Source organism: Cynocephalus volans, chromosome 9, assembly GCF_027409185.1.
Source record: "Cynocephalus volans isolate mCynVol1 chromosome 9, mCynVol1.pri, whole genome shotgun sequence".
NCBI lineage: Eukaryota > Metazoa > Chordata > Mammalia > Dermoptera > Cynocephalidae > Cynocephalus > Cynocephalus volans.
In genome coordinates, this window is record NC_084468.1 from 140,447,562 (window position 1) to 140,467,929 (window position 20,368).

At 34.2% G+C, this 20,368-nt stretch overlaps 1 protein-coding gene across 3 annotated transcripts in view; it reads left to right on the forward strand.

Annotated features, from left to right (window-relative positions):
- Nucleotides 1–20,368, forward strand: part of RXFP1 (relaxin family peptide receptor 1) — a 77,269-nt gene that overhangs the window by 23,358 nt on the left and 33,543 nt on the right. For 2 of the 3 annotated variants that reach the window (XM_063108262.1, XM_063108264.1), the window contains exons 2-8: nt 609–707; nt 4,732–4,837; nt 9,784–9,855; nt 12,381–12,452; nt 17,786–17,857; nt 17,945–18,016; nt 18,596–18,670. In XM_063108262.1, the coding sequence (XP_062964332.1) occupies nt 665–707; nt 4,732–4,837; nt 9,784–9,855; nt 12,381–12,452; nt 17,786–17,857; nt 17,945–18,016; nt 18,596–18,670 (512 nt within the window). In that variant the 5' untranslated portion in view covers nt 609–664. Of the gene's footprint in view, nt 1–608; nt 708–4,650; nt 4,838–9,783; nt 9,856–12,380; nt 12,453–17,785; nt 17,858–17,944; nt 18,017–18,595; nt 18,671–20,368 lie in introns of all 3 variants that reach the window. The other variant, XM_063108261.1, reaches the window with a different exon arrangement.

A 20,368-nucleotide genomic window follows, 5' to 3' on the forward strand; every position in this document is an offset into this window, starting at 1 on the left:
GGGGTGATGAGTATGTTCTCTACCTTGATTGTGGTGATGGCTTTACAGGTGCATGCATTTGTCAAAATTTATCAAACTGTGCACTTGAAATACGTGCACTTTATTGTATGTCAATTATCCCTCAATAAAAAAGATTTCAAAAAATCTAAAAACAAATAAATAAATTAAAAGAAAGAAATGACATCGCCCTGGTCATATTTTCTTTCCTTTTTAAAATGTAATCATCATGACCATCTATCCATGTTCATACATATCCAGTATCAGTTTTAAGGATAAATTTCAGGGAAACAATTAAAATGCTAAGAAGAGCGTGCCATATTTCAGTATTCCTAAAATACTGCTTCTGAAAGTGTGGTTCAAATATACTTGCTGAAGAATCTCCCATAGTGCTTATTAAGCATGGAGACTAAGGAGCCCACCACAGACCTACGAAATCAAGATCTCCAGGTGGGGGCCCAGAAAGTCACATTTGTAGCAAGTTCCCCAATGATGCTTATCTCACTGTTGGAGACTCATTGGCTCATTTTAAAGAAAGGACCTTATTTTTCCCAATACACCAGAATATTTCTGTTTTCTTGAACTTTTCTGCTCTCCGGTTTTTATTTTAGGAGACAACAATGGATGGGCTTTGCAACTGGAAAAATATTTGGCTGGTTCCTACAAAATGACTCCCCCATATCCCTTTGAGGCAGAAACATCTGAATGCCGTAAGTATCAGAGCAGTCGAGTCTCCTTTTCCATGAGTTTGTAATAAGACATCATGTTTTTAAAAGCTGGATCCAGCATTCTTTTTTTTTTTTTGAAAAAGAGGTTAATTACAGTTTTCTAGTTGCAAACTCTTTTAGAGATGCAGCCTTAAATTGGGAATTTTATTTTTAAATGATTCAAGGATCTTAAGTGTAAAAGTAATAAATTGTGTCAGATATTGTTGTAAACAAGATTAATGTCAGTCAGGGTTGCTATTTTATATGAGTTCTATTTTCACAATCACTATAAATGCTGATGTAAAGAAACAGACAAATAGAAGAGCAGAGAAGCTGTTTGGATTTTAACATTTGCAAATAAAAAATTTTCTGGGGTCCAAGCTATACATTAGAGCTACAAAAGACTTATTAATTATAACCTGCTCTGTTTAGTCATATACCAAAATCTTACAAAAACACTGGAGGAGGTGTGGAAAGTTATAAATTTCAGGATTAACTCTACGATATTTTAGATCAGGAAGAGCTATAAAAATAATTTCTTTCAAATAAGTTTTGTCTATTCTAATAAATTATGCAAATGTAATTGGAGCTGTAATTTTGACCCTAGCTTTTCAAAACCTTGGTTAAAAATCAGGGGTTAAGGGAGGAATTATTTACCATATTTTTTTATGTTCTACCACAAATAATAAAGTCTAACTTTTTAATTTTTAATTTTTTTTTGTCTTCACTACTCAATGAGATTAGTACAAAGACTGCTAACAATCCCAATTTAAGAGGATATTCATCCTTCCATGAGTCTCGCAGTTTACTCAGCAAGCTGTCTCAGCACCGCACCTGCCTCCCAGAGGATAGAAACCAAATAATTTGATCATTAAAAAGCCAAAAGCTTTGGGGGAAGAAAAAAAAAACAGGTTTGATTTAACTGCTAATATAATGGGGAAAAAAATGAATTAAGCCATGTTATTTCAAAACACAGTTTTTATTTTCTTTTTCTTTTAATGTATATTGTGTTCTTTTCATTTTTTAAATTTTATTTGAATCTTTTTATATCTCACCTTGTTCTCAAAAAGATTTTTGGCAACCTACAATTAAAATATGGCTACTAACAGACTTAAACCATTAACATGATATGAAAGACAAAAGTTAAGTGGAAAATGGGAAGGGGAATGACAAAGAAAAATTGCATAAGAAAATCCTCTTTGAGAAAAGTTCAGCAGCTGCATCCAAAGTTAGTTCTTAATTTTGTAGCCATTAGGTCAAAGAGGAAAAATAATGGGTTACATGACTTTTATAGTCTGGTTTGTAAAGCAAAAACAAACAAATGGGGAGAAAAAAAAAACAGATCAAGTCAGCAAGAGAAATAATATTTGCCTGATCCCATACTCTGGAAGAAATATAATTACATAAGATAAATGAAGCTACACAGTAAGTAATATACCAAAAAATACAAAAGTATTTTTTTTCAATCAGTACTTAGCAAAATATGAATACATAATTTTTAGCTAGAGTTCTTTAAAGACAATTTGGGGAGGTTGCAATTAATAATTAAATACCTTTTTCAAACTTGGAAGCAATATAAAAATGGAATGGCAAGTGTAGTGTAAAATCTGGGGGTGAAACAAATTAAGATTCCTATTGTGCCATTTTATTTAAATCAGATTACTATAGGGATTTATTGGAAATTAAACTGAGAATGGCTTATAATCAGTTTTGGCTAGATGAAAAAATGTTGAGAAATTCCCCTTTTAAAGACACCTCTCAAGAGCAACATCATGGAAAATGTAATATCTATGATTAACCAGTACATTAACAAAGCTAAAATTTGAAGAATTTGGAAAGTACAGAGATGGAAAGAATTATTTACTCAGTCATAATTTCACCACTCAGATGCTACCAGCATTAACTTGTTGGTGTATTACTCATTTTTTAAAATTTTAATATAGTTGAAATTTCCTATACAAACCATTTGCATCAAATTTTTAGTTAGCATTTTAGCATAATCAGGTATCTATGTTATTACAAGCTCTTTTAAAATATTCTGTATATTTTGTGACATAATTTACTTAATCATTCTTTTGTTGTTTTATGTGTTTTTAATCATTCCTTTATTGTTTTATGTGTTGTTTTTTGGTTTTTGTTTTCATTTTTCGCTATTCCAGATAACCCTGTAATGAATATATATGGATTATCTTAATTCAATCTATATATGTGGAAAAAACATACTGGAATTAATGTTGATTTCACTGCCTTCCATTTCTGCCCTTCCTACTCTCTCATTCTCAGAATCTTCGTCTTCCTTCCCAACTTTCATCAGCCCATCCCTACACAAAAACGTACACTCACATATGAAATATGACTTTAACTTAAGGAGACAGAATCAATTTTCAGAGATCCATAACCAAAATGGGTACTTACAACTATAAAACTATTTAAAAGTTCTTGGCAGATACTCTGTTTACATAAAACACTAAATCAAAGTTATGGTTTTGATCTCTTGTAACCCTATAAAGGAGTCTCTAGAGCTATTTGGGAGGAGAGGAAAAACACCTGTCACCCCATACCTGAGCAAAAGTGCACTTTACTAGCTCAAAGGCTGTGCCAAACGTGCTCACTAGCAGTCATGCACAGAAGTCTCTACTTCTCCACTGAGACACTTGCTTACTCTCTGGAAGCTTTAAGGTAAAGCTCTGAAACTGGAAGCCTGCAGGCGGAAAATTACCATACAAAGTTTTGCTTTTCCTATGATGTTTTTAAATGTTTTAAATTAGCGATTATCATTTTAAAACATTGTATTTCTGGCTTCTCTGAGGAATTGGTAGACTTGGCTACACATGTTCCTATTCTGATATGACAACAGCTAGGAGAAGCTGTTCCACTTGGACATCTGGACACAGTCTACACCCACTTTGCCTGACCCTTGTAGACATTTGAGTCCGTAACTCTTGCTACATAGTTTAGGGCTCCAGAAGTAAATGTAGAGGAGAGGCATTCCTCATTGTTTTCAGTAATTGTCCATTACCCATTAAGACAGAAATCAGGGGCTGGCTGGTTAGCTCAGTTAGTTACAGCGCAGTGTTATCACACCAAGGTCAAGGGGCTCTGATCCCCGCACAGGACAGCAGCAAAAAAAAAAAAAAAGAAAGAAAGAAAAAGAAAATGCCAGAATCAGATTATACGTATTATACTGAATAATAATCCCATTACACACCATTTCAAGTCTCTAGGAGACCTCAGGTATATTGAATAACATCCTTAAGACTATCACTACAGTCCACAAAATAGCCAAAAGCTTGCATCCCATTCTCCCTCTCTTTTCAATATCCAACATCAGTGAAAATGGAATGGCTGTGCAGAAAAAATGTTCACTCCCATAAATGAAGTTTTAGACCTTTTTCACCCTTACATAAGCCAAAGGAAGATCATTAAAAAAAATCCAAAAATATCCTTTGAAGAACTACTGAATCTCCCCCCCCCCAAAAAACCTATCTACCAATACTAATATTTAGTGTTTATTATTTTATTTATTTTTTCATTTAGCATTTAATTCTCCTCTTTCTTTCTAGTTAAAAATTACTTAATCCTCCATTAAAAGTTTTGGTTATGCTATTTAAAATACTTTTTGTGTGTGTGTGGCTGGCTAGTAGGGGCATCCAAAATTAAATACTTTATTTTTAAATAACAGCTTTAATATGAACTTTAAACCCCATCGCTCACTATCATGACACCCTTTGGTGACGTAAGAGCACATGATTTCATTCATTTTACCACAAATGAAGAGTCTGTTATTTTTTAAAAAATGCATAGGCTGGTAAATGTGTATGCTTCTAAATGTTCTAGCACCATTTTAAGGTTAAATTAAAAGAATTTTGGAAACAGTTTAAAGCATTGCCCAAACTGTGTAGGTAAGACATGATATATACTTTTGTACTAAATAATTTTCTCATAGCTTTTCATTTCTTTCTTTTCATCACCCTCCTCTTCCTGGTCCCTCACTGTCATTACTTCTTACCACTTCCTCTTTATTCAGTGCTTGGTTCTGTGCCCACGCAATGTTTTTGCCGAGGTCTAGAGCTTCACTGTGATGAAACCAATTTACAAGCTGTTCCATCAGTTTCTTCAAATGTGACTGTAATGTAAGTAGAAAAGAATGGCTTCATCCCGACAGCCAGATAGCACCTGTAAAATTGTATCTTAGTTAAGACCATGTCATTATTAATAATGTATTTTTATTCAAAGATAACGTCATTGTCCCTGAGTCACTTATAATGATTACTGATATTTATTTTGCGTTTATTAAATGCTAGACCCTACCTTAAATTATTCCATATATTAACTTATTTAATCCTTACAATTCTATGAAGCATTTAGTATCAGAAGATTTTAACCACACAAAAGATGTCATCAGTTGCATATGTTACTAAAGAAAAAAGGCTGCAAATTAAACTGTTACATAGACCTTTCCTATTACATCGAATTTTTACTTGACACTTATTGAAAGAGCTCTCTTAAAATTTATTGAACATACATTTTAATACACTTTATGTACAAATAAAAAAAGAAAACAAGATAAATTGGATAAAATATTCCCAGAACTTCACATTTAAAATCTAATTCTTCTGAAGCACATTTTGACTCAGAGATGTTGACGTTTTTTTCTAAGTGATTCAACTTTACGTATGTAAAGGAGAATTATCCTCATAATAAGTGGTAGTTTTTAGTACTTGTGGTTGTTAGTTTCTAGTACTGATTTGAATTTAACCAAACTTCAGCAACACATACAGATACATTAGGCTGAACTTTTAAAAAGAAATCAGAGGAAGATGGAGATTTTGTCAACATTTTTGCCTAGTTGTTTTCTTCATCCAGATGTTTCAGTGTGTTGTGGCTCTGACTTTTGGGTATATGAGGACAAAACAGGAGTAATTCTTGAGTTTACAAATATTGGCAAGTCCTGCCTCTTTCAAACCAAATCACATATCATAGCAACTAAAATGCTTGACATATAAGTGAGGGAAGAGCTACGGCTCAGATTTCCTATAGGTCATGGTACCATCAAATTCTCAGAATCTGGGGAGTTCATTCAATCTATAGTGGCCTGGGATATGAACTGAGAATTCTGGTGGGATAAACCACAAAAACTTGTTTTCCAAAGGAGGTCACATTCGCACCTGAACTGAGGAAAAAGATAAGCCCTTTAGCCTTCTATCCTCTCCTGTATCATTGTAGCTCTTTTTCATAGTAATTAGTCCTACTAGAAAAAAATAATAATCCCCCAAAGAAATGTGAGGGCCTACAGAGAGTTTCTATTATTTACATTTTAGCTAGAACTGCTGGGTATAAGAATTTATGAATACTTCATTCTACTTTCAGAGAAAGAAATTGTTATTACCCCCACTGCTTGTATAAAATTACTAGAAAATCCAAATTAAAGAATTCCCTGATGTTCCCAATCTCATTTTTTATCTTCTCACAAGATTTGAATCCATTCTTCAACAATTCAATTAAACTTTGTAAAATAAAGGAGCAGAGGAAGAAAGCTGGAGAAATGGAAGAGGATAAAGCAATGAGTAACTAGAGAGTGTATGCCCCACCCAAAGGGTGAATATTTTAATGGAATTAATTTTGATTCAATTAAAAAAACTTTTCTGGCCCAATACATACATACATATGTACATATGTGCATATGCACATGCATGCAAGCATACACACATAAAGAGATGTATGCAGACCTGTGGCCCACCAGTTTTCAACCCCTGGTATAAAGAAAAAAAATGGGACCAGATCCTCATGAATTGACTGTAAGAAGATAAGGGGAAAGGAGGAGTCAAAACTGACTCCAAGGTTTCTATCCTAAGTAATAGTGATCCAAGAACATGGAAGACTTGGTGGCATTAAGTGGAGAAGATTAGGACTCCAATATTAGATGTTTTTTCAATTTGAGATTAACAGGTCACTTAATGGAAATTTCTGACAGGCATTTGGAGGTATAGGACTAAAGCTCAGGAGTTTATGTTGACAACATTTTATTTTATTTTTTGTTAAAAAATATCATTCCTTCATGCTTTAGGTCAAGCCACTTGATTCTCGTTGTCCATTTATACTTTTCTCTGCAGAACACTGGCTCAGCATCATACTTCACCCCAGTCTGTTAGAAGTATTATAGGGAAATGTCAGAAATGAACTAAATCTTACATAAGTATCAAAGAAGCCAATAATCCAAGTAATGTTTATGGAAGTTGAGTTTTTTTAAAAGATGTTTCACATAAATACTAATGAATAAAACATGCAAACAGATAGATATGATTATTTGTACATTGTTCTAGCTTGCTAAACATTAACTTTGACTGTTTGAGGGTTGACTTTAAGATCCTGTAATTTGATCACTGAAACTACATGATCCAGTAGTAAAAGAGCTTTCTTTATAAAAACTAGAGCTAGCTTTCACAATAATCATAAAAACCAGGCAGTTTCTCTCTCTTTCTTCCTCTCCCTCTCTCTCTCTCCTACACACACATGTGCACACACATACACATGCTCAAGATATGGTGTGAATTTTTGGTGAAGAGTCATACTTGAAATATCACATTTTAAAATAAAAGGATCTATTATATTAAAAAAGTATTTTGGGGGCCAGCCCCGTGGCTCACTCGAGAGAGTGCGGTGCTGGTAGCGCCAAGGCCATGGGTTCCAATCCTATATAGGGATGGCCGGTGTGCTCACTGGCTGAGCGTGGTGCAGACCACATCGTGCGGAGGTTTGTGATCCCCTTACCGGTCAAAAAAACAAAACAAAAATAAAAGTATTTAGGTTTGTCCTATTCATTGAGAGTATTAACATCTACCTCTTTCCATTTCAATACAATATTATGAAAATATAGAGAATATTATTTGTAAAATAATGTTGATGTCATTCAGAAAGAAGTAGACTATAAATCTTAGGCACTATTAATAAGAACCCAACTTCCTAAGAAATATTACTTAGGAGTCCTTAAATGAGCCTCCTTTTCCCTCTATAGTAACCCTCCCCACTTAAGAGCAATCAATCTCTTCCTCTTGTGTTCTGTCATAGAACCTCATTTGTGCCTCATTTAAGTATATTAAACATTCTTCCTTGTACTAGAGTAATTGGGGTCCTAATCTTGTCTACCTTAAAAAAGGGAATCCCATCAACTCCATAAGGGCCTACACCATGCTTTTCCTGTATATCCTCCAGAATTCCTAACAGAGTATAATAATCCCTAAATAAATGTTTTTGAAATTAATTTATACGTAAATAAATACAATACAGATAAAACAAGCTAATTGCCTTTTTAGCTCTGGGCTATACAACTGAAGTTATTAATCCAAAGAAAAGTCTCTATGTATAGGTAAAGTATGTTATTTGTCATCCAAATACAATATAAGCTTAAGGGCTGAGACGTCTTTTTTTCAAAGTGCGAATGGTAGGCATGCAACACGTTTGTTGAGAAAATGAATGAATGAACACATTTTTAAGAACACACTAAACTTTCATCTATATCCTTAAATCAAACCCAAATATGTAGCAATTTACACAATACAAACATTTAAACAGAATATAAAGCCGAATATGGGGTCTAAGCCAAATGAGAATCAGTAGCAGAAAAGGGATTCTCGATTAGCTACTATAAAGAAGGAAAGAACGTTTGATGACAGCCCAGCAGCTGAGTGTTATTTCAAGAGAGGGTTACCTTTGGCATTCATTCATTTAAAAAATCATTAAGTGACGGGTATGTATAGTCTAGAGCAGTATATTTTTACTTTTTCTTTTCGTTATTGCCTCACTCCCCCCAAAAGACTTTTTGGACATTGTTTCCTATTTGTTCCCACCTATAAAATTGTAATTCTACTCATACACTGTATGTCTGTGCTTTATACATTAAATAGTAAGGTTTTTTTCACTCTCTAAGAACCAATTCTCACCTTCTCCTCCACCCCCACCCATTAAGAATGCACGGTTTTCTAGACTCTAGAACAGTTTTTCTCAAATGAGTTTCAAAAAATATGTTTAGGGGACTCTGAAAAACTATATTTCTTTAAGAAGGATTTGCTACCAAGTTTAAGCAACACTGGTTCCAAACCTAAGCATTGTTAGTGCTATTGTATGACTCTTAACCTGAGTTAACTTCCAGACAATTGCTCATTTATCAAGAAGTATCTGCTCTTTCATACTATATAATGACAGTACCAATAATAGCATCATATTATTAGAAATCATCTAGTCCAAATCCCTCCTTGCATAGTTAAAGATACTAACTTGGAAAAGTTATATGTGGCTCAAGCAAGGGACCCCCAGCTACATTGGTTCTGGTTTTTTGATTGTTTATTTTTTTTCTACTGCACTACATTCTTTTTCTAAGAAAATTAAAGGTTTGGAACCTTTCCAATACAAGCACAGTTATGTGGATCTGGTCTCTGTCAAACTGCTTATAAAACTGTGATACAAGAGAAAATCTTTCTATGCAACTTATTGGAAATTGAAACGGTATCACTTATTGAATAAAGATGATTCAGCTTTACGTACAAATTAGCAGAGTCTTTCATAGCTAATTTTAAGGTGGTGGAATTGAGCAATGAAAAACTGAGGAATATAAAGCTATTCAAGTTCTTGAGTGTGTTTTAAGCAGAAAACACTATGAAGGGGTCTTCAAAAGGTTCACGGAAAGATTAATATACCTTTTCATTTTATTTTTCCACCAACCTTTTGAAGTCCCTTGTATTTTTATTGTCACTCAAAAACTGAGATGCATTCTAATGTTTGTTAAATAAAAAGAGAAAAGAACATAACTGAAAATCAATTTCTCCCAGTTTTATTATTTTTTAAGATTTTTGTCAGAATTACAATGTTGTAAACTAAGTTTAAGAAAACATTAGTATCTTTAATAATACAAAATCAAGTTAGACCTAGTTTAAATATTCTATGAGTATGAGAGTGGTGTCATGAAGTAAAATGTTTCCTGAAAGCTACTACAAAAGTAAATATAGTTTATAATCATCCATATTGCTGTAGTTTAAAAGTAAAGGAAAAAAACTTTAATAAACAAAATTTACATTTATTTCAGGTCACTTCAGTGGAACTTAATAAGAAAACTTCCTCCTGATGGCTTTAAAAAGTACCATGATCTTCAGAAGCTGTAAGAAAAAATTTAATTCCTGATATTAAAATTAACTAGCATTTTTTTTTTTGGCATATCTGTTTCTTCCCACTTCTGTGGAGACTAACTCTATACCTTTGCTTAAGTCTAACCCCTCTTTAGACAATTATTTAGCTGTTAGCTGGAGACTTCCAGGTAAAATTTTTTTCTGAGTAGTTCTAGAAGCCATTCTAGAAAAATCACAGATACCTGTCCCCAAAGAAACTGGAGCATGTGTGCTGTGAATTCTCCTACCACACTCTCCCAAAATGGAAATACTCAGGATCTTTTACTCTCTGCATTATTCTATCACATATCACCTCGATGCCCATCTTAGAGAAAGATGTAATGATCTTTTGCCATATCTGCCATCAAGATTGGATAGAGAATAATTATCTTGCAAATGTTTGTAAATTCAGTCTCTACATAAGGTAGCAAGTCTTTGTCGTTTGAAACCTCTGAGCATGTTGTTTTGGGGACCTGATTCCATTTTCACATCTGCCTTGTAGGTTGAGTTTTATTTTGGCTTCGAGCGGTATCTGACATGCTAGCTTCTCATCAGTTTAGGGTCATGTACGTACTCTCAAAATCCACAGTGGCCTAGCTGAGGTTTACCTGTTGTTTAGGTCAACTTCGTGACTAAATCGTATTGTCATATATTTGAATTGTTGGGTTTAGATACTCTGTGCCATAATCACACTATCTAGAAAACATCTCAGAATTCCTCGTTTCATTTTCATACCAGTATTGGTTTTAGTTTCGGTTTGACAGTAGAGAAATCTGGCACATACATACATATCTACACTTTTTTTAGGGTAATAAATGGAAATAGAGCAGAAGCAGGTGAAAAATTAACCCACTTCATTTAATGAAATGTTCTGAAAACCCAGATAATCTGCAGGCAAATATATTTCATATTTGAAAATTAAAATTCTAATGAAAATAACTTTTCAGAACTTCATTCTGAATATTTATCAATCAGCAGAGAAGAACTTTCCAAAATTAGGCCTGATACAAAAACTTCAAGAGGATACTTCCTTATTTTATTTTCTGATTTCTGTATTGTGAAGAATTTTTCTGATCTTATAGCACCACCTTATGATCACATGTTTAAACAGAGTTAGACTGTAAATCTAAATATCAAAAATCAGGTTTATATAACACAGCAGTTTAGCATTTTTGGACAATAAATATTGAACTAATTTTCGAACAGCCAATTTGTTCCAAGTAACAAAATGATTAAAATAGCCTGATTACAAAAAAATGTCTAATTGGTTATTAAAGGTATACCTTGCCTCAACCTCCAGGTAATGCAGTCTGTTGCTTAGTAGGTCTTCACAACAGTTAGAAACAAACAAATACATACATGTTAAAGTCTTTCTGTATATTCATGAGAAAGATGCATTATGTGATCTGGCCCACAGCATGTCATGTGAAATTATCAGGTGCAAAATAAGTTTCATAACATTTTACATTCAAAGTTAGGTTTTCTTGCATGTTGAAGAAATATGGAATCTCTTTTAGCCAAGATTTCTAATTAACTGAAAATTCATTCATATTGATTTCTCCCTTATTGCTCCTAAAATTTATAACAAATTGTATATAAACTTTAGGACACTCTAATGAACAGTGGTGACCTGCACTCAGAACAGTAAGACAGGCTTGGTACCCTTACTGTATCATTCCCCGCAACCTGGAGCAAGTACACGAAGAAGTGAAAAGCTATATATGGGGTGCATGTGGTACAGTACCTTGAACTCTGGTCCCTATTCCCTTTGACCTTCAGTTAACTCAAGGTCAAATTTCTGGTATTACTTTAGTTAACTATGTAAGCCTGCATTCTTATCTTGGCATTCCAGTCTAATTTATATTCTTCTAAGCCTGATTCTTTTTGTTTATATTTTTCTCTTTTGCCATTTATACTTCTTATAAGTTGCCTCAAACACTTTTTGAAATATGGCTTGGGATGTCAAAATAAAATTAAGTTTGACTTGCTTGGCAGATTTGTGCTTAACAGGGACTATGGCTTGGAGCATTAAAGATGTTATTTACTTGTAACATACAAATTTGAGAACATATAAATTTGAAGAATTATAGCAGAAAATGATAAAAATTCTGGCTTCTAGGCATGATTAGTGAATGCTATACTATGCACTAAAGTTTTATTTCTAGAAAATGCAAATAGTAAATTTTAGTTATTATCTGTTCCTCTTTATAACTAAAGTTTCTAAGTAAAACTAGCCTAATCATACATGAACTTTAGTAGTAAAAGAATGACATAATATCTAGCTTCACTATATTCTTTCTTTATGTTTAGCTTTTTTTCAATTTTTACATGTTTTTAGTTGTGGTAAAATGCACAATGTAAAATTTATCATCTTACCTATTTTTAAGTGTATATTCAGAAGAATTAGTTACATTCACTTTGCTGTGCTGCCATCACCACCTTCCACCCACAGAACTCTTCACCTCGCAAAACTCACACTGTTTGACTTTGTTTTCCTTTTTAATAATCATTTTCACAGTTTCCTGCAAAACAATAAGATTAGATCCATATCTATCTCTGCTTTCAGAGGACTGCACAGCCTCACTAAACTGTAAGTACTAGTGCCCATTTATTTGCTCACTCCATGGTGATCTGTCAGCCTGACCCATTCCAATCCAGACCAGGCCTCCTGCCCATGACAGTACCAAGCAGAGGGGCAAACAGTGCTGAAGGGACCGTATAACGTTGTGGCTTACAGCGTGGGATTTTGAGTTAGACAGGCTTCAGTCTGAGTCTTGATTTCATCCCTCACTTAGGTGTGTGATCTTGAGCAATTTATTTTCTTCTCTAACCATCAGTTTGCTCTACTGCAAAATACAAATTATGATAGTACCTACTTCAGGGTTGTGGTAAGGAACCTATGAGAAAACCCATGGGAAGTATTAGGTACACTGCGCCTGGCATATAGTAAGAACCCAATGTACATTAGCCATGGTGACAGGAGTGACATCTGAGTGAACTTACACAATGTAAGAAAGCCTGATGATAATATTTATGAAAAAGGAAAAACCCAAAGACTTCCCCAGTTATTGTTATTCTTTTTTCACTAATACTGCTTTTATGAGGACTATAAGGTTAAAATTCTTTTTATTCTTTTTTATTGTGGTAAAATGTACATAACATAAGATTTGCCATTTTAACCATTTCTCAGGGTGCAGTTCAGTGGCTTTAAGTGCACATTCACCTTGTTGTGTAACCATCAGCACCAATTACCTTCAGAACTTTTTCATCTTCTGCAGTTGAAACCCATACCTGTTAAACGATAACCCCCCATTTCCTTCTCTCCCCAGTCCCTGGAAACCACCATTCTACTTTCTGTTTCTGTGAATTGACTACTCTCAGTACCTCTTATAAGCGGAATCATAAAATACTTGTTCTTTTGTGTCTGGCTTATTTCACTTAGCGTGATGTCTTCAGTGGTCATCCATGTTGTAGCATGTGTCAGAATTCCCTCCTTTTTAAGGCTGACTAATATACCACTGTATGTGTATACCACATTTTGTTTATCCACTCATCTGCTGAAGGACATTTAGGATGTTTCCACTTTTTTGGCTATCATGAATGATGCTGCTATGAACACGGTAGTGCAAAACATACCTGTTCGATTCTCTGCTTTCAATTCTTTTGGGTTTATATCCAGAGGTGGAATTGCTGGATCATGTGGTAATTCTATGTTTGATTTTTTTGAGGAACCGCCTTATTGTTTCCCACAGCAGGTGCACCACTTTACTTCCCAGCAGCACGCATGAGGGTTTCAGTTTCTCCACGTCCTCACCAACACTTGCTATTTTCTGCTTTGGGGTTTGTTTGTTCGTTTGTTTTGACAATAACTATCCTACTGAGGTGAAGTAGTATCTCATGATTAAAAGCTAAGCTTTTGTGTGTGTGTGGCATGGATATCACCCAAGTTTACAGTGTGTAGCAATATATTTGCGCATTCTGATTATCACAATATATGAAGCTACCAAAACCAAAGCAGTGTAAAAAATTATAAATGAGCAGGATGCTGAAATGTCATATAAATTCTTCTTATATATTTAAATTGTAGTGAATGAGTCTTTTTTTTTTTCTTTTGTAAAAGCACCTGTGGTCTTTTTTCTGTTTCTTTATTATTATTATTATTATTATTATTATTATTATTATTATTATTATTATTATTATTATTATTATAAGCATATTATTATTACAAATCATTAAATAGGCTTTCTGAAAGTTTCATTTTATTGAGTTCTACCAAGCTCCTAGAAGTAACTGAAAGGAAATATAACCAAAAATCTTATAAATAACTCCCTGTGTTTCCATTTTTGTCCCTTTGTCTTCTATCCTAATCCATTCTCTATCTTAACCTGAGAAACTCCTTCCCGTCAGATTTCTACCTTGTGGTATCAGAGTTTGGGACTGAGTCAAAAAAAAAAAAAACACCTAATAATTTACTAGTAAAATGGAAGAAGACCACAGGAGACTCAAAGCCTTAATAGTAATCACTTTAACCATGTCCTCTTCCCTTCAACCCCATCCCTGCTTTCTTGTGAGTCTTAGCAAAGTACCCGAAATCAATACTGGGGTCATTCTTTTTGTTTGTTTGTTTTGGCAGCTGGCCAGTACAGGGATTAAACCCTGGACCTTGGTGTTATCACCACCACACTCTAAACAACTGAGCTGACTGACCAGCCCTACTTCTGTCCATGAATCTATTCAATACTTACTAAACAGCATGCTTGGTCTAATGTTCACTGGATGTGGAGCAAGCTCTTGAAGGGTAGTACAGAACTAGAGAGGAAATTTAAAAGTGTCCTTCTCTTTTCATGGTTTCTCCATAGCACTAGAATATTGTTTGAGTGTTAAATATGCCACATACTTCTAGCTTTTCACAACAAAGCATTAGATACCTGCTCTTCATTCATCCTAAGTATTCCTTAACCCTTAGAGCATGCAGGTTCTCCAGGTAGACCCCATGAGGGCACAAAAAGATAAATCAGACATGCCACCTTTAAGCAGCTTATACCATAGTGTTTCAGGTGGAGCACCGAGCTATCTCTGGGGAGAGGTGTGCCTCTTGTTCTCTAGAACGTTATGGTCTAAGATGGAAAGCAATGACAACATACACACAACAATTAGAGAACAACAAAAAAAGTACTTAAGTCCTGAACCTGTGTTGCTCAGACCAAAACTGCTATTATGGTTCACGGAAAGGAACCAGGGCAGTGAAGAATGGCTCTGAAAAATGAAGACTGGGTTAAACAGCCACCCATACAGTGTAAGGGTGTACCAAATGCCTTTTACCTGATGGATTTGTGTTGGCTTATATAAGAACCCCCTGAGATGTTCAGTGGAAATATTAAGGTTGTTTCTTATCCCCTCCTGTGCCCAACTGGTCTCCAGGTTTGCAAAAGAGGGAAGGAAGTGGCTCTAACATGGGGTGTCATCCCTCACTACCCCTAAGCAAAAGTTGAACCTGGTGAGGGAGGGCAGATTCCTGGCAGGAGAAATTTTATAGGATATGGACTCTAAGATATGTACAAGTGGAGAAAAGAGAGAAATCAGTGTGGTCCATGTTTCAGTGGAAGTGAAATTCGAACTAGTATTTGCATATGAATCATAGGCAGAGAGGGAAAAAAGAGGGAAAATATTGGAGTGGGAGGCATAAGCAGAAACATTGTTATAATAAATAATACATATTGAGTGCTTATAGTATGCATTGCCTCAAATGTTACAACATCCATATGAAGTAGGTACTGATATTATCTTCATTTGAGAGTTGGGGAAGCTAAGGCTTACAGGAATTAATTGCTTGCTCAAGGTCACACTATTAACAAGTAGAAGAGTCAGAAATCAAATTCTTTGATAGTAGATGTAGTGAGTCAATCACTACACTCAAGAGATGGAGATAAGAATGAACATGGCAAGTGGAGATTGATACAATGAAACAGAGAGTTAGTTCACTTTGCAACAAAGTCGGAAGTAAAACTAGGTAGGTAAGGATGGGTCGAACTCTTTTTTTTTTATTGTAACAAAGTTGATTGTACGTATCTGTGGGGTACAGAGTAGCACATCAATACTTGTGTGCAATATGTGATGCTCACATCAGAATAATTATTATATTCAATAATATATACTGTCATTGCTATTCATGGCCCTTTACCCATTCCTCTCCCCCATCCCCTGCTCCGTTGTCCTTTTGAAAGTTCAATGTATTATTGTGAATGTTGTATCATTCTTCCTTTTATTTAGATATTTATTATTTAGCTCCCACTTATGAGTGAGAACATGCTGTATCTCTCTTTCTATGCCTGGCTTATTTCACTTGATATGATTTTCTCTAAGTTCATCCATGTTGCTGCAAATGGAAATATTTCATTCTTTCTTATAGCTGAGTAATATTCCATGTGTATATATAGCACATTTTCCTTATCCAGTCATCTGATGATGGACATTTAGGTTGGTTTCAACTCTTGGCTATTGTAAATAGAGTGGCAATAAACATGAGGGTGCAAGTATCTCTTTGACACGATGCTTTCCATTCCTTTGGGTATATATCCAGCAGTGGAATTGCTGGATCATATGGCAGTTCTATCCAAAGTTGTTTAAGGAATCTTCATACCATTTTTCATAATGGCTGTACCAACTAACAGGGAAAAGTTGAAAGCTTTTCCCTTGAGAACGGGAACAAGACAGGATGCCCACTTTCACCACTCCTATGCAACATAGTACTGGAAGTACTAGCCAAAGCAATCAGGCAAGACAAAGAAATAAAGGGCATCCAGATTGGAAAAGATGAAGTCAAAGTGTCCCTGTTTGCAGATGACATGATCCTATATACAGAACAGCCCAAAATCTCTACCAAAATACTCTTGGAGTTGATAAACGACTTTAGGATCCTTGCAGGATACAAAATCAACACACAAAAATCATAGCATTTTTATACTCCAACAACAAAATAGCAGAAAAAGAAAGCAAGGAAGCAAGCCCATTTACAATAGTCATAAAAAAACCTAAGAATCAACTTAACCAAAGAGGTGAAAGAAATCTACAAGGAAAACTACAAATCACTGTTGAAAGAAATTATAGAGGGCACAAAAAGATGGAAAGATGTTCATTGCTCCTGGATTGGAAGAATTAACATTGTGAAAATGTTCGAACTTCCCAAAGTAGGTCAAACTCTTTAGCAAGGCATGCAATGTCCTTTTTTCCAGAACAGGGCCTGGCCTGCCTCTTAGGTTCATCTCCTGCCTCTCCTCATAGCCCCTTCATGGGAAGGCACCACTGAATTACCTGGTGATCCCCTAACTTGTTACTCTCTCTCATACCTCTCACTTCTGCCTAAGTTCTTTCCTCTGCCTAGGATAACTCTGACCATTCCTTGCTTTGTGAATGCCATGTCGTCATCCAAGACTCTTCTCAATTGTGCCTCCTTTAATAAATCCTTCCTGTTCTCCTCATTACTCCATGATCTGCCATCACCATCCCTAGCAAAGTCAGGTGCTTTCTCCTCTGCAATGTCAGGGAAACCCTACATTATACACTTCCCTCTGTTTTCTGCATGCTGCCTAATAACCTGTTCACCTGCTGTCTCCACTCCAGACTCAAAGCCCTTCAAAGGAAGGTGTGACGTACTTAGCACAATGCCATAGAGTAGGTACTCAAAAAGTTTGATGAATAAATGAATAGATGGATGAATAGATTGATTGATTGATTGAGTATAGGGAAATTAAAAGCTGGAGATGATAAGGTAAGTGATAGGAACTCTTAGAGATTCAAAGGCAGGGAAGTGGCATGATGAGAATTTATGTAAGAAAATTTAAGATAGACGATTATTGTTTTTACTTTCCTTATTGTAAACACCAAAAAAGTACAAATTTATTTTAGTCATTTCACTTTTTCCAGGTATCTCAGTCATAACAGAATAACCTTCCTGAAGCCGGGTGTTTTTGAAGATCTCCACAGACTAAAATGGCTGTATGTGTAATTTATGTGGCATTTTATAGTGTTAGTTTTATGTTCTAAAAATATGTAAATTAATCAATTTTTTCTCCTGGTTGGCAGGGTAATTGAAGATAATCACCTCAGTCGAATTTTCCCAGTAACGTTTTATGGACTAAATTCTCTTATTCTCTTGTAAGTACTAAATTAAAGGAAAAAACATGAATAAAAATTAATGGTTTAAGTTTATTATCATTAAACCTGGAATTGCTAAAACCTTAAAAAGGCATTTGCAACTAAAAATTCTCTCTTAATCATATTTTATAAGACTATTTGTAGATCGAACAATTTTATAAGTTTTTCTGTCTTCTAGAATGTTAGCCCATCAAACTGAATACAGCCTCACTGTCACATTTACTTGAAATGTTCTTAAGCACAACATTACTGCCCTATGTTTCTCTTGGTAAAGTGAAAAAAAAAGAAGCATTATTTTAAAATCACCTCCCTTTCATTACCCACTGTAGAATGGCACAGGATTTTTTTTCCCATTACTAACAGCTCTGTTTCCTCCATATGATAACTACTATTTGTTGAAATTTTATTACTATCAGACACTTAAATATAACAGAACTAACAGAGAAAAAATTAGAGAGGAAAGACAGATAATTTAGTAGATTTTTATGCTTTCATAAGAATAATGATAACACCATGTTTGACTTAAGATGAGACAAAAACCAAAAAAAAGTGACTTCTTTAGTTTCTTTTCTTTTTCAGAGTGCTGCTGAATAATGTCCTCACCCATCTGCCTGATAAACCTTTTTGTCAGTACATGCCAGAACTACTTTGGCTGTAAGTTATTTTACCTTTTTTTAAAGAAGTCAGCTAAATTTTCTGATTTTGCCTAATGCATTTTGGATATTTTTTTAAAAGGATAGGTTGTTAGAATCATATCATATTTCCTCAAATTACTTTAGCATTTTTTTTTATTAACACCCCAATTATCTAAACTAACTTCTCTAAATTCTCACTAAAATAAAACATCTCAAAAAAATATTTAGGATCCAGGAGAAGAGAAAACAAAATGAATGTCATGGTATCTGTATAATATTTCCCCTTTCTCCTGACAATCTACTCACCTATTAATTTGGTGCAAAGAGTCATTTTAGTTTCACTCTTAAGTTCTGAATAATGAAAATATGATATTTAGCATTTATATTTAAAGGCTGGTTACAATATAAAATGTTCTATCCATGGAATTTTCTACCTAGTAACTTTGCTTGTAGTAATAACTATCACTCTACTATTTAGAACTCAATTATCCAGTAAATTTGCCTATTTAGAATGCAGCTAAAAAGTAAATAACCAAAATAACTATTTAAAAGTTCAATCAATAAAACTGCATATACAGTATCATATGAAAACTCCCTCTGTCTCTTATTTTGTAGGAAATTCTCGAAATTTGGCTGTTTGATTTTTTGGTTCACAGATTTGAAGTATCAGATTAAAAGGAAGGGGAAAAGTTAGAATCAGAAACATTGATTGTAGTGAGAAGTGACAACTAGATAATAAAGCACAAGAGAAAAATGCCATAAAACCCAAAAATGGTAATTCAAAATATACAAATTTGGAACCCCTTAGGGAAAAACAAACATCCTGAAAATTATTACTAAGTCCAGAAGTCATCTTGGTGTGACAGTACAGTACTGTACTGTATGTTGATGACAAGCTAAAGTCAAAAAGGAAAGGGCAAGTTCAATACCCTTCATTGCAATTGAATTTGGATTCAAATGAATAAATTAACAGCTATTACATGCTCAGTAATCTGAATTTAGCAATGAGGCACAATTAATCAATGCACACCTAAGTAAGTTAACAAATAAAAATCTGTGCCTTGAGAAAAGAAGCAAATGTGAGAGGTATTATGTATGTAGCATAACAAACCTTTTCTTTGCTTTTAAAAAGGCAGCAAAATTTATAATACTCTTTAGATAAAAATCAAAACAATCAAATTACTAAAGAGATGCACTTATAAAAAAAATTACTACTAAAGTTATCATCTGTACATTTTAGCTATTCAAAGCAACTCATTCCAGATGCATTCCTGACAGTGAATATTATCCCTTTAATACTAGCAATAATGTTTTGCTTTGTAAGTATTCATCTCTTTTAAAACTACAATATTTTACCTTGCACAAAAACTTTCATTCAGCAAAGTATGAACTAGAAAATCTGACATATTTGTTGGCCAAAAAAATTTTTAATCTGATTTAGGAGAAAATGCACGTAAAATAAAAAGACATATGACAACCCAGGAAATTGTGCTTACAAGATATATAACAGACAATACATTAAAACCTTTAACATAATTCTTTCAAAGCAATAACAAAACTGTACTGCACACAGGTATTGATATTCAATGCCATACCCCACAGATATGTACAATCATGTCTCAATAAAAATAAAGGAATAAATAAATAAATAAGAAAAAAAAAACTGTAAGCACCACTATAAAAGTTGGAAAATTCAAAAAGAAAGAAATGTAACTAA